Source organism: Podarcis bocagei (assembly GCF_964188305.1).
Source record: "Podarcis bocagei genome assembly, chromosome: 15".
NCBI classification, from domain to species: domain Eukaryota; kingdom Metazoa; phylum Chordata; class Lepidosauria; order Squamata; family Lacertidae; genus Podarcis; species Podarcis bocagei.
The window spans coordinates 40945714-40959400 of record NC_138141.1 but is presented as its reverse complement, the minus strand read 5'-3'; the positions used below and the strand labels follow the sequence as shown (position 1 = coordinate 40959400).

Sequence of the window (13687 nt, the reverse complement as noted above, 5' to 3'; positions counted from 1 at the left end):
GTATATGCTGCTTCCGCCCCCGTAAATGTAGCACACACACAAAAAAGACAACCATGTATAGGCCTGAGAGTTGACTATGAGTCACCTTTAATATAGCCTGGCTCCTTGCCTTACGCCCACGCAACTCACAGCTTGGAGCCTGGATTTACAAGGACAAAAAGGAAGGGAACTCCATTTTAAAAAATGCCATGAAATGCTGGCTGAGGAACTTACTAATATCCAAGGATCAATGCTGCTACTTACTATTTTAATTTGTTCAGTGCTAAAAAAAATGGAAGTGGGCTCTGATCCACAAAAAGCTTATGCCATACTAAATTTGCCCTTACTATATTCCACATGCAAAAGTCAACCCAACTGGCGGCACATTCAGTCCTGGTGACGGAATATGGCCCAGCATGACAGTTAAGAGCAGCACTCTAGCAAGGCAGATTGTGCGGCCCATGCAGCCCTGCTCACTCCTGACCCCTCAGGTTCTGCTGCTTGAAGCAGTTGTCTTACTCGCTGCATAACGCTAGGGCCGGCTCGAAAAGGAATAACAATACCTCTTTTTCCACATGCAAGGGTTTCTTTGGACTGAGAGAGAACAGTAATTTAATATTTGGGGTGGGCAGAAAAGAGAACATGCAGCATATAAATTGCAAGGACACAACGGCTCACTTGGAACACATACAAAATGGCAAGGAACACTTAATCTGCAGGTTACCAAATGGGGCCTCATGCAACAGCTCTGTGTGAAGGCATTTTATGAGGAACAGAAGAGACTGGAGGACCTTTGTTTGTTTTCTTGCTTGAGAAATGTAGCACATGTACTGACTCAGTAATCTCAGGTCAGCACAAAATTAACCACTGCTGGTGCAAGGGCAGGAAGTGAAGCACCATTTGCAATCCTCCTCTCACGCAACTGGGTTACACTAGGTCAGTTCTGCAGGCTGAAGCAGAGGCCCTTGAGCAAAAGGTGGGAGAAATGTTGTATGCTGCCCTCTTTTGCTTTCCTCCCTCCAAATTGGTGGAGCTTTCAAATCTCTGACCTTCAGAATATTAGCTGGGGCAGCTCAATGAGATGATCAGCGAGCTTTCCTGAGAGACAGCTTGACAGACACCCACAGCAACTACTCTTCACCTGCAGCAGGGATGGGAAACCTGTGACCCTTCAGAAGTTGCCGGACCACAACTCCCATTGTCCTGAGCATTGCCATGCAGGCTGGTGCTGATGGGAGTTAGAATCCAACAATGTCCGGAGAGCCTGGAGCATACAACCACAGGGTTCAACTCCATGCAGATAATGGCCAACAAACCTAGCCAGAGCACCATGCCAACCAAACATGCCCCAGATCCTTTGCAACGCACTGAGTTTTGACAGCAGATGTTGCTTAGCTGTTCAGTTGACAGGAAAAGAATGTTAAGAAGAGCCTGCTGGATCACACCAATGTCCTATTAAGTCCAGCTTTCTGTTCTCACAGTGGTCAACTAGATTCCCCCAATGGGAAGCCTGCAAGCAGGAACTGAGTGCATCAGTGCTCTTCCCACTTGTGACTCCTAGCAACTAGTACTCAGAGCTATGCTGCCTCCAACAGTGGAGGTGCAACACAGCCAGCATGGCTAGAAGCCATGGATAACCTTATGCTCCATTAATATTTCTCCTTTTTAGGCCTTCCAAGTTGGTGGCCACCATTACCTCTTGTGGGAGCAAATTCCACAGTATAACTACGTGGTGTGTGGAAAAAGCCTTTCCTTTTATCTGTCCTGAATTTTCCAACATCCAACTTCATTTTATGTCCCCAAGTTCTAGCAATATAGGAGTGGGAGAAAAATATCTCCCCGTCCATTTTCTCCATGCCATGCATAATTCTACACACGTCTGTCATGCCCCATCTTAACTCTCCTATTCTCTAAGCAGAAAGGGGGAACCAAAATGATCAATGGGTTGGAGCACCTCCCCCATGAGAAAAGGTTGCAACAAGGCCCCCCAAACCAAGCCGATGGGCTAGAATTTCAGCATTCTCTCAACTTTTTTTTAAAAAACCCACATTTCTAGTCCTCGTGATGTGGCTCCAAGAAGGGCATGAAAGGATGTGGGCAATACATAATTATGCAATGCTTACCAAAGCTAGAAGAGGCTGTAAAGAGGACTTTACGGTCAGATGCAACCTAGCTCCTTGCTCTAACCCATTGCAGAAGAAGAAGAAACCAAATAATAAAGGCGGAGCACATAATTAGGAATGACTGCAGCTCAACTACCCTTGACGCATAATCTTCCCCTGCCTTGCCCCCACTAAGCACAAAATATGCAGGCTCAACTATGGTCTTGACATCCCCATTTGCCCCTGGGCTGACTTCCAAACACTTCTTGGGTTACCTTGGAGGATGGGACTGGATGTAAGTTATGGAGAGAAGTCCCTGCAGACAACCGCAAAGCGGCATTCGTGGCCCCCTAAGTACGTGCAGACCTTTTGACCAAAAAGGCTACTTGTGGGATTATAAACATCCTGACAAGCGTATAATCTCCAGTGTAAACAGCGTTGTGAGTTGTAAACATATCCTAAAGGACGATCAGTTAACAGCCTCTCTCCCCCGACCCCAAAGCAGCTAAAACACAATAGGCGCCATCCACCAGGCACTTCTTAAGAGCAAGCCTGGTGGGAGTGGAATGAGAGATTTGGAAGATGTGCAACTCCGTGTCTCATTGGTTAAGCTGTGTGCAGGCTGCAATTCCACAGAATACAGTGGTACCTCGGGTTACAGACACTTCAGGTTACAGACACTTCAGGTTACAGACGCTTCAGGTTACAGACTCCGCTAACCCAGAAGTAGTACCTCGGGTTAAGAACTTTGCTTCAGGATGAGAACAGAAATCGTGCGGCGGCAGCAGCGGGAGACCTCTCTAGCTAAAGTGGTACCTCAGGTTAAGAACAGTTTCAGGTTAAGAACGGACCTCCAGAATGAATTAAATTCTTAACCCGAGGTACCACTGTAGTAGGAAAAGTGCAGAATGTGGTACTGGGCACAGAATCCAGCTTTTTCTTTCTTTTTTTGTTTGTTAAAAGGAAGGAGGGGGAAAATCCACCCATTGCTACAATTGGCTATTAAACTGTTCTTTGTTTTATAGTCTTAGAAACAACACAGCAAGGATTTGCTATACACTCTGGATTGGATATGGGACGCGGGTGGCGCTGTGGGGAAAACCTCAGTGCCTAGGACTTGCCGATCGCATGGTCGGCGGTTCGAATCCCCGCGGCGGGGTGAGCTCCCGTCTTTCGGTCCCAGCTCCTGCCCACCTAGCAGTTCGAAAGCACCCCTAAAGTGCAAGTAGATAAATAGGTACCACTTTATAGCGGAAAGGTAAACGGCGTTTCTGTGTGCTGCGCTGGTGCTGGCTCGCCAGAGCAGCTTCGTCACGCTGGCCACGTGTCCCGGAAGTGTCTTCGGACAGCGCTGGCTCCCGGCCTCTTAAGTGAGATGAGCGCACAACCCTAGAGTCGGACACGACTGGCCCGTACGGGCAGGGGTACCTTTATCTTTACCTGGATTGGATCCAGGTAAATTAGTCATGACTTAAAGCCATTGATTTCAGTGGGAACAAGTTCAACTACGGACTCGCCAACACTTCTGCTTGTCCTAGGCTTGAAAGCCAAGTCCAAGAGGCTTTCTGCTTGACCCACACTTTCAAGGTCCCCTGCCCCGCTCCTTTCCCAGAGGAAGCCTGCTCTTTAGCTCAAAACACACAGCAATCCACAGAAACTCAATTGCTGTTTGTGCCAATTGAGCACTAAAGAGCAGTTTTCCCTGGGGGAAAGCAGCAGGGACAAGAGGAAGCATGAATAAACCCCAAATTAGTCTAGATTGAAGCCATTAAATGCAAATATACTGGCCTCTCAGATAAACTTTGGTCCATTAATTTCAATGGGTCTAAGTCTGAGCACAACATAGTTGGTCAGATGCAACCTGCTGTGTCTGAAAGCTGAGGGAGCAAGGAGTATTTGGGGGCAGGGGGGAAGACACCTGCTATCCTTTGGAGATGTTACTATTGATGAATCATAGAGAAAATTGATATCCAAGAATCAGCTAAGAAATTAACAGAAGATGGAGGAAGGGAAAGAAGGAGGCTCTGCATTGGGTCTTTAAAGTGTCACACAGCTCTCTTCTGTTTTGTTGCAACCAGCGCTAACACAGCTACCCATCTGGAACCAGTCAACTTACCCAGAAGATCCAATGCTTTTACACACAGCAAGGAGAGGCCTCTTCTCAGCAAAGTTATCACTCTTCTGAGGACCTAAATAGAGTAAAACAAAAACAAAACAAAAATCCAAAATGACTTCTTCATTCGAATAATATTTTGGGGGTTTTTTTGTGTTTTTTTTTGCCAGTGCTTGAAATAGAGGCCTGTCCTCTGCAAATTATGGCTTTGCCAGTCACAATACCTGCATACACAACAGTAGGTACCTCCAGGTGGTCACTTTTGTTGTGGGAGAGATTCAAGGGCATACCGGAATTTTATGTCTGCACAGTTAAAGTGGATTAAATGGTTCTTGTCACCCAAAATAAAACATTTTTTTGCGGTTTGGAAAGCGACGAGCAAATGATTCAAAAAGTGTGGAACGAATAAATGGTTAGTGGGAAAACATGTAAAACACCTCACAAGCAAATCAGGATGGATGTAGGCCAAATGCTCGTTTTCATACTTTCTAAACAAATCTGAACTAACATTCAAGGAAGGGCCCTCCAGGTGCCCTCTTCATTGTGCGTTCCTGCCAATTTGTGCTCCTTATAGCTTCAGGGCAGTTACATACGATGCTGCTTTCAATACAATTTGCAGCTGCAAAAGTTTCAGGATGGACATACTGCTTCCATTCCAATCAGTGCATGTCCTGTAGCTTTCTGCTGAAAACCTGTAACTTTTCATAGCACCAATGTCCCGGGCAATGGTGCTATCTGTTCCTCTTTTTGTTACACTTTAGCACAATAATGCCTCTCCAGAAACCAATAATACAGAAACACTGAGGAAGTGTAACAGAACAACTAATAAAGCGAAATTACGTGGGGATGGCCCAGTATAGAGCCACCATTAATGCACTATTATTGTGCCAAGGATGTGCTGCAGAACAGTCTGCAAAGGTTCATAGTCTAACCATCCTGTAAACAAATCAGGATAAATGCCATATAAACCAGTTGCCTGGAAGAACTCTATGTCCATCACAATGCAAGATCAACGTGACTATGAAGCAGGGAGGAAGGCACCTGCAAAGATAGTTTGCAATATTTGCGAAGATCCAACAATGGGCCACCTAAAGAAACTCAATTGACTACAGTGCAGAATGTTCTGTTCCCTATTCAGAAATTAAATAACCGAGGAACAACAAAATGAACAACCCTGTTCTAAAAAGTGAACTGCGGGGCCTTTAACAGTTGGTTTTGCCTCTCATTAGAATCCAGGTTATTTGATCAACAGAAAGTATTGTTGAAAAGCCATTCCATCAAAGCTTAATTCACAGTTTAACTGTGTACTTCTAAATGCATTAATCTGAAATAATCTGAAAGAGAAAAACCATTAACACAGGCAAACAGATTTTTCACTCAACAGTCCTCAAGAAGATTAAAGAGAATGGGTACAAATTTAAGTGCATAAAAGGTTTACCAATCATCTATGGAACTTCCCCTTCCTAATTATGTCTTGGTTTATTCAGCGTTTAATGACTCACAGACAGTTTCACCATCAACAGAGCCTTCTGCGAGTCACATTTGCATTATTTCAACCAACCTGTTGATAAACATTTAAAGCTCTTTTTAAAAATAAAATAAAAAAGTCACTTGCAACAGACCAGTTGCTTCAAATATTCTGTATACCAGAAAGAATCATCTTACAGAACAGAATATGGAAGAAAAGTTAACATGGGCTACAACAGACTTCTAATTAGACCTCTTCTAATAGCAAGCTCAACAGTAAGATTTCAGGGCCTCTGAAAACAGCATGCTTGGGTGTCCGGGACTGGCAGAGCTCTTAAGAGCAGAGGGCAGAGGCAAGGGGGGCGGAGGCGGACCCAGGAGCCAGATATTTATGGGGTTCTATGACACCTACAAGGCAGGAGCCAGGGCTGGAGGAAGGGGAAGAGTCTGAGCAGTCAGCGTCAGAGGAGGGGAAACAGGACATGTCATAAGTAGAATGAGAGGCTATTCAGGAGAGGGGCGGGCAGGCCAAAACCCTGACTTCCCATGCCCCACTGTCTCCTAGAACTAAAAGGGGCTTGAAGAGGCAAGCACAATGGCAATTTCCATATAGGAGAAGTCTCAGGTTGTGTGAGCACACTCCATCTGACAGGGGTACATAAGCCCAGGATGTGTGTGGCCCCACTGTTGCTTCAACTGCTCTCCCAGGCACCAACCTGGAAAAGTTACGGTAATGCCAGCAACACAGTTGCAAGAAGCGTGTGCGTGTGTGTATATATTCTGTGCACCTTAGCAGCTGCTGTAAATGCATGCTTTTGTCAATAAAGAATTCAACTGCTGACCATTGTCCTTGACTGAGTGGACGCAGGACACTGGGCAAACCCCAAGATTTGCAAAAGAACAACCCAAGAATTGAGCAAGCTCCGTGGACACCAGGAGTCACATAAAGTTAACTTCTAGCGGGGGGGGGGGCGGGGGAGTAAAACCAAAGAGGGGAAAAGGGAATCAAGACCTTCTGAAAACATTTCTAATTCACCAAGTGTTTTTAGAAAATTACTCTGATTCAGTATTGGTCGTTTGTTCTGCATATTATTAGTTCACACATTTATGATGTTTTAACTATTTTCTTGTTCACCATCCTGATTACATTATATATGTGTGTGCGCGTGTGGTTTATAAATACTCTCATAAATGAATGTAACCGAATCATGGAGCATAAATGTTTGAATTTTGAGGAATGAAAAGGCACCAGCAACCAAATGCTAAATCCATTTTAAAACAGACCCCCCCCAAAAAACCCCACGTTTTAGGTGGCGTGTGAGACTGAACTCTCACATTTTAGAGACAGTAAAATTCAACAAAAACCCCATATTCAGCTTCATCAATAGATTTCAACAAATGTAGGTTTTTATTACTACAGATGTCCGCCCACTGATGCGGGGGTTACAGAACCTACTTAATTACGCCACAGCAAACAGAAAGGTGAATAATGTAGTTCTGGGCAGAATACGAACTGTGGCAGAAATGAAACAGTGCTGCATGAGCAAATGAAGGGTGAAATGAAAACGATGCCTTCTTACATTCCTCAGTGGGAATGTAAGTTATGGGTGGATTACATGGTTTGCTTGCTGTGTGTGTGTGTGTGTGTGTGTGTGTGTGTGTGCGTGCGCTTCATATGTGCAACTTGCCATGCTACACCTGCCCTGTGCAACATGTTTAACAAAATGGCAAAAGACAATCTGAGGGGGTGTCTCTCTCTCTCTCTCTCTCTCTCTCTCTCTCTCTCTCTCTCTCTTAAGCCCACAGCTCGCCAAATCCATCAAATCAAAAACTACCGAAATCCCGCTGCAAAGGCCTCTCTCTTAAACTCCTTTATTTCAAATCCTTTTAATTCTGTCATAACACTGTTGCATTTCATAGAATTTAACCCTCAACCCCCCGCCCCACACACCCCCACACAAAAAAAGCAAAAGCTGAAGATCCTGATAAACCACACAATTAAAGTAATGAAATCTGTCTCCCCTGCCAATGAGGCGCCATCTCCTCCGCAATCCTGTTTAGAGGAATTTCGGGGTTTTTTATATAAAAAGAAAGAAAATGTGAAGGGGGGGGAGCCTGTCATCATCCAGCCTATCTGAAACAAAGAAAAAACATAATGAAAGTTTCCATTAAGCAGAAAGAATTTCACAAGCTGTGTCAGACTGAGCCACTGTCAATTAAAAAAGAAAAAGGCATGCATACAAAAGACAACCCAACGCTCAAAGCCTTGCCAAGAGTGGTGAAAAGGCATTTTCACACAGTTGGTTTGGCTTGGTACTTGCCTGGTCTACACATACAGTAACATGGAGGTGGGAACTGAGTGAACAGGGGACTTTGCCAATTTGAATCACTGGTGCAAGATAATATACAACCTGGCATCCTCCAGCTATTTTGGACTACAACGCCAATTGTGCTGGCTGGGGGTCGATGGGTGTTGTACTCCAAAACAGCCAGATGGCACCAGGTCAGCAAAGGCTGCTATACCACTTTTCTCCCAGGTAGGGATGTAAGAGGGCATCATTTTCCTTTCTGCTCTGGGTTTGTTGCATGCAGTGCTGCTTCCGTTCCACTGCTGTTTGTCTTCCACCAAAAATGGCATTATTTGTCTCACTGTCCACAGTCACAAAATTACAAAACTTAGAAATTTGATTACATAAATGATGCAAGTTACATGGTCCTTACATTATTTCACCCCATTCATTTCATTGCAAAAGAATCTCAATGTAAGTGTGTTTGTGTGTGTAATCAGTTACATTCTTTTTGTGGACTAACAGCAACAACAGTGAATACTGATCATATGATTTCTGAACCATGGCATTAACCATTTTTGCTCCTGCTTCTGAATTCTCTGACGTCCTTTCTCCCACCTCTACTTGCTTGTAGGACAGATGCACCTCCACTGTTGCCTACTGCTGAGACCAGCACATGTTGCTGTTTTATGGCCAGAGTGGCTCTTAACTTGATTCTTAACCCTTATCCTAATAAATAGCTTCAGAGACCTTATAAAAAAACTACATTTACTGAAATCTATTGTTGAAGCCGAATGTGTGAATCTATCACCAAACAATTGCACAGAGTGGGTCACCAATTCTAGTCTTGTGAGGGAAATAAAGGGGGGGTGCAGCGCGTACCCTTATATTGAAAGACAAAAGGGGGGAAACCAATCTTAGGATCCTGAAGGAAGAGGGATGTACTTTTTACTAATACCCAACATATTTCCGACATGATAAAAAGTGCATTCCTCTTTCTTCAGCCTCTTGAGGTTGGTACTCCTATCCCTTTTTTGCCTTTTCCATTGGACCCATTGTGTGTGTGTGTGTGTGTGCGCGCGCGCATGTGTACACACATACACACTTTCCTTCCATCAAACATGGCAGTTATTCCTTAATAGCAGCAAGAGGAATTTGCTCCAGCCCCTAAGTTCTTAACTTAGTATTAAAAGGAGGTAAAGTTTGGTGGTTACCGTTGAGTAAAGCAAGACTGCATTTAACCATCTTTAAAGACTGCCACCTGAGGGGTCCAACCCGGCCAACAAAGGCCTTCATAAAACATGGAACCCACTAGAACTTTTGTCCAGATTTTAATATGTAGCTCTAAAAAGGTTTCAAGACCTGAGAGTTATCCTCTGTAATTTCTCTTCAATGTCTACACAGGACAGCTTTCATTCTACCACCATCAAACCAGAAACATGTCACTATAATAACCAAGACCTGCCTCACCCCATCTGTAGGCTGCTTAAAAGCTGCTACCATTTTTGGGTCACCTTCTAAGTTAAGCTTCGCATAGTACGCCTGCTAAAGAATTACTTTTGTATTAAGAGACTGGCAAGCCGAACAGCCACCCAAGACGCTTGACCACATACAAGTGTTTTAAACATCTGCCTTCCTTTACAGAGCAACCTAAATAATTATTATTACTTTATTTAACACAGACAAACACACTAAGTCAGCCCTTTAGGTTGCCTTATTTTCTTTTCTTTTTTTTAAAGCAAAGGCACAGATGTGAGCAATGCAGAATTCTGTGTAATTTGGAATAAAATCCAAGGCCAGGCAAGATGTTTCACTTCACACCATTATTCAGAGTTGGAAGAGCAACTACAAGGTTCATTTCTGCCTCCCATTTTCATGTGCTTTCTTTCAGTGGCAACATGTTTGCAGGATACGATAGGGTAATTTGCAGTTGGAGTAAAGTAGCAGTACTTTCATGTAGCAAAAGTTGCAATGAGCAGAATTATTGATATTTTAGGGCTGTTCCCTGAATAAAAACATATTGGTCAGGTCGTCGCATAGGTTGCCAACTTTTTATCTGTGTTGTAGTTATTACTGCTAATTTTTGTGATACACAAATGGTGCAAGAGGACTTGGTCTATTTATTTGAATAATTTATGATGATGATGATGATACTTGTTATTAAACCCAATTAAAAAGTTATTTTAAAAGAGTCCACTGACCAGCAGTTGCAGTTAGGAAATTTTAGACTCTGTTCTTAATGGCCTTGTGCAGGTCTTACGCTTTTTAAATGGCAATGTGCATTACTTAACTTGCTTGAAAACAGGTTAAGCCAGCCCTGTTGCATTTGCAGTGCCTCTATTTCAACCTTGCAAGTGAGGCCCTGGAGCCCTGCCCCAAAGTCCCGACCTGACGCTACCGCTGTCCTCCGCTACTAGATAAATTTGAAAGCCATGGGACTGGACTATCAGACTTCAAGGGGGTCGTCCTTAGTTTCAAATCCAGGGAAACACAAGCACACACAAACACAGGCACACGTTGCTATAGAACCTGCTCAATCAGATACACCCAGGTATCTTTCCCAAACCGAAGGCACAGAATAATTCAGCCAAACAACAGCGGCTTTATGCTCTTAAGAGCACGGCGCAGCCAAGGAACCCAACATCAAAAGGATTACAGAGCTTTAGCAACACAGCTGACAAACTATTAAGCTACAATGTTGAAACAGCCACAGAGTTAAAAGCCTGAGCTTTTCCTTTCACACCTGGGAACCAAGTGGACTATCTCAGGGTACGATCTCTTTCAAGGAACATGCCAAGTCTATCCACCAGCAGCTCCTACTACATCCAGCCACCTAAAAAAAATATTTAAAAAAATAGCTCCCCAGTAAAATGGTGTTTCAGCACTGCTGATGGCTATCACTCCTTCTTTACAAAAATCTCTTTTATTCCTCTCCCAATTCCTGGTTCATACATTGGCTATCCTGGGCCTCCTATTACAGGCTTTACTTTCATCTAATTCCAGATACGGGTCAATAATGCATCTGGTTGCTTTTAATCAAGCAATGTGCACTCTAACTAAGCTATGTAAAAAGAAACCAAAATACAGTGGTACCTCGGGTTACAGACGCTTCAGGTTACAGACTCCGTTAACCCAGAAATAGTACCTCGGGTTAAGAACTTTTCTTCAGGATGAGAACAGAAATTGCACGGCGGCGGCAGCAGGAGGCCCCATTAACTAAAGTGGTACCTCAGGTTAAGATCAGTTTCAGGTTAAGAACAGACCTCCAGAACGAATTGAGTTCTTAATCCGAGGTACCATTGTATGTTTCAATAAATAATCTAAATGATTATGAACTGATCTGAATTGTTCTCCTATATTATAGAAAAGAGTACAGCAGAATATCAAACCACACAAAGAAAGATGCCAGCACCACCAAGCGAAAACTGATTTGCCAGCTTTTCATTGTTACAATACAGGCTAGAAACTTGATTTTGAATCAAAGCAGAGGTTCTTGGGCTGCTGAGGTCAGTACTCAGCAGCAGATTCACAATTTGTGGAGCACATGGTATTGTCTAAGCAAACGAAAAATGGCAACTCTGTCCCAGAATCAGGTTGTAAGTTCACAGCCTCGGCCTGTCACTGAAGCTCCTGCCTGATGTCCAAAGTACAGTAGATGCAACAGCCACCACCATGTTTATGTAATCACATGCTTGTTTTGCTGACACACAATGTGGTGCCCTCCAGATGCTGCTCAACTCCAACTCCCATCATCCCTGGCCATTGATCACATATGCTAGGCTAGCTGGAGTCCAACAACCTTGGGAGGACTCTACATTAGCTACTGTTGAATTAGGCCAGTGGTTTTCAGCCAGTGTGCCGTGGTACACTGGGGTGCCGCAGGCAACACTGGTCTCTGTCCCTCTTTCCTTTCCTCCCTCCTCTGATGTCCTCTCGCATCTCTGCCTCCCAAAGGCTTGCACAGATGTTTGTTGCAGCAGCCCTGGCTACAAGGTCCGCAGGCAAATTGTGCCCCTGAGCTGTCTATGGGGTACCGGCTGCCAGGAGCTGATACGGCCTCAGAGTAAGCAAGCAAGCAGGTGAGGGAGCCCAGGCAGCCAGCCCTTGCTGTTGAGAATGGACAGACAAGTCCCCATGGGGCAGTGTGAGGAGGGGAGAGGAGAGAAGACTGAGGGAGGGTGTTCGAAAAAAGGTGAGAGGCTGCCAGCTCTGCAGGCAAGGGGTGACATAACTGGGCTCCTAAGCCCCACATGGGTGCCATAGAAAGAATGTAGTTGGTCAAGGGAGCTATGGACTCAAAAAGGTTGAAAACCTCTGAATTAGGCTTTGGATACTTGGCAGAACATGGTGTTAACTGGTTACATTGTTGGTTAACTTGGTGGGAGGGGGAAGGAGATCTGAGTTTAGCATCCAAATTTCACCCTTCCCGCTCCCTCCGTTCCCACCCCACAGTCAGTTGCCCAAAACCTTTTGCCCATCCCAGACGCTAGAAATAAGCTAGACCTAGGCCTATTTCGTTTTTGAATACTGACTATAAAATCTTTGCGAGTATATTAGCAAAGAGAATGAAAAAAGTGTTACAAGATCTTATACATAAGGACCAAGCGGGTTTCCTTCCTGGCAGACAGATGAAAGATAACATAAGAAATATAAGAAATATAATAGAATATCTGAATGCCAGGAATGAGAAACAAGCTATGTTGATCTTTGTGGATGCGGAAAAAGCCTTTGATAATATATCATGGAATTTTATGTTAAAAAAATTAGAACTTATGGATGTAGGTACAGATTTTTTTAATGGAATAAAGGCAATATATACAGAACAGAAAGCGAAGTTGATAGTAAACAATTATACAACAGAAGATATTAAAATAACTAAAGGTACAAGACAAGAATGCCCATTATCACCATTACTATTCATCTTGGTGCTGGAGGTTTTGCTAAAATCAATAAGAAAAAATGAAGAAATAAAAGGGGTGTCCGTAGGAAAAAATTAGTATAAAGTTAAAGCATTTGTGGATGATTTGGTAATGACAGTGGAAGAGCCAGCGGGAAGTGTTAAAGGAATTCTTGAAGAAATAGAACAATTTGGACAAGTCGCAGGATTTTATCTAAATAAAAAAAAAGACTAAAATTATTGCTAAAAATATGGACCAAGAATTAATAGAGGAAATGCAACAAAGGACAGGGTTGGAAGTGGTGAATAAAGTGAAATACTTAGGAATATGGTTAACCCCCAAGAATATCGATCTGTATCAAAACAACTACCTACCTGTCTGGAATGGAATAAAAAGGGATTTGGAGGTGTGGGTAAGATTGAAATTATCTTTTTGGGGGAGGATATCTACGATAAAGATGAGTGTGCTGCCAAGGATGTTATTTCTATTCCAATCACTGCCAATAATTAAAGGGGCATCAATTTTTAAAGAATGGCAAAAAATAATTTCAAGATATATCTGGCAGGGCAAGAAACCAAGGATTCAGTTTAAGTTATTAACAGATGCGAGAGAAAGAGGTGGCTTTGCCCTGCCAGATTTGAAATTATATTATGAAGCATCATACCTCTGTTGGTTAAAGGAATGGATTAAATTGAGGAATGGAGAGTTGTTGGATTTAGAAGGATTTGACAACAGATTTGGGTGGCATGCATATCTATGGTATGAAAAGAGGAAAATTCATAAAGGTTTTGAAAACCACATCTTCCGAAGATCATTGATAGAGGTGTGGGAGAGGCACAA

The 13687-nt window shown here is 43.4% G+C and overlaps 1 protein-coding gene across 7 annotated transcripts in view; it reads right to left on the bottom strand.

The window, feature by feature from the left end:
* BCAS3 (BCAS3 microtubule associated cell migration factor) overlaps window positions 1-13687 on the bottom strand; it is a 470437-nt gene that overhangs the window by 435303 nt on the left and 21447 nt on the right. For all 7 annotated transcript variants that reach the window (XM_081172929.1, XM_081172926.1, XM_081172924.1 and 4 more), the window contains one exon: window positions 4198-4270. In XM_081172929.1, the coding sequence (XP_081029055.1) occupies window positions 4198-4270 (73 nt within the window). The remainder of the gene's footprint in view (window positions 1-4197; window positions 4271-13687) is intronic.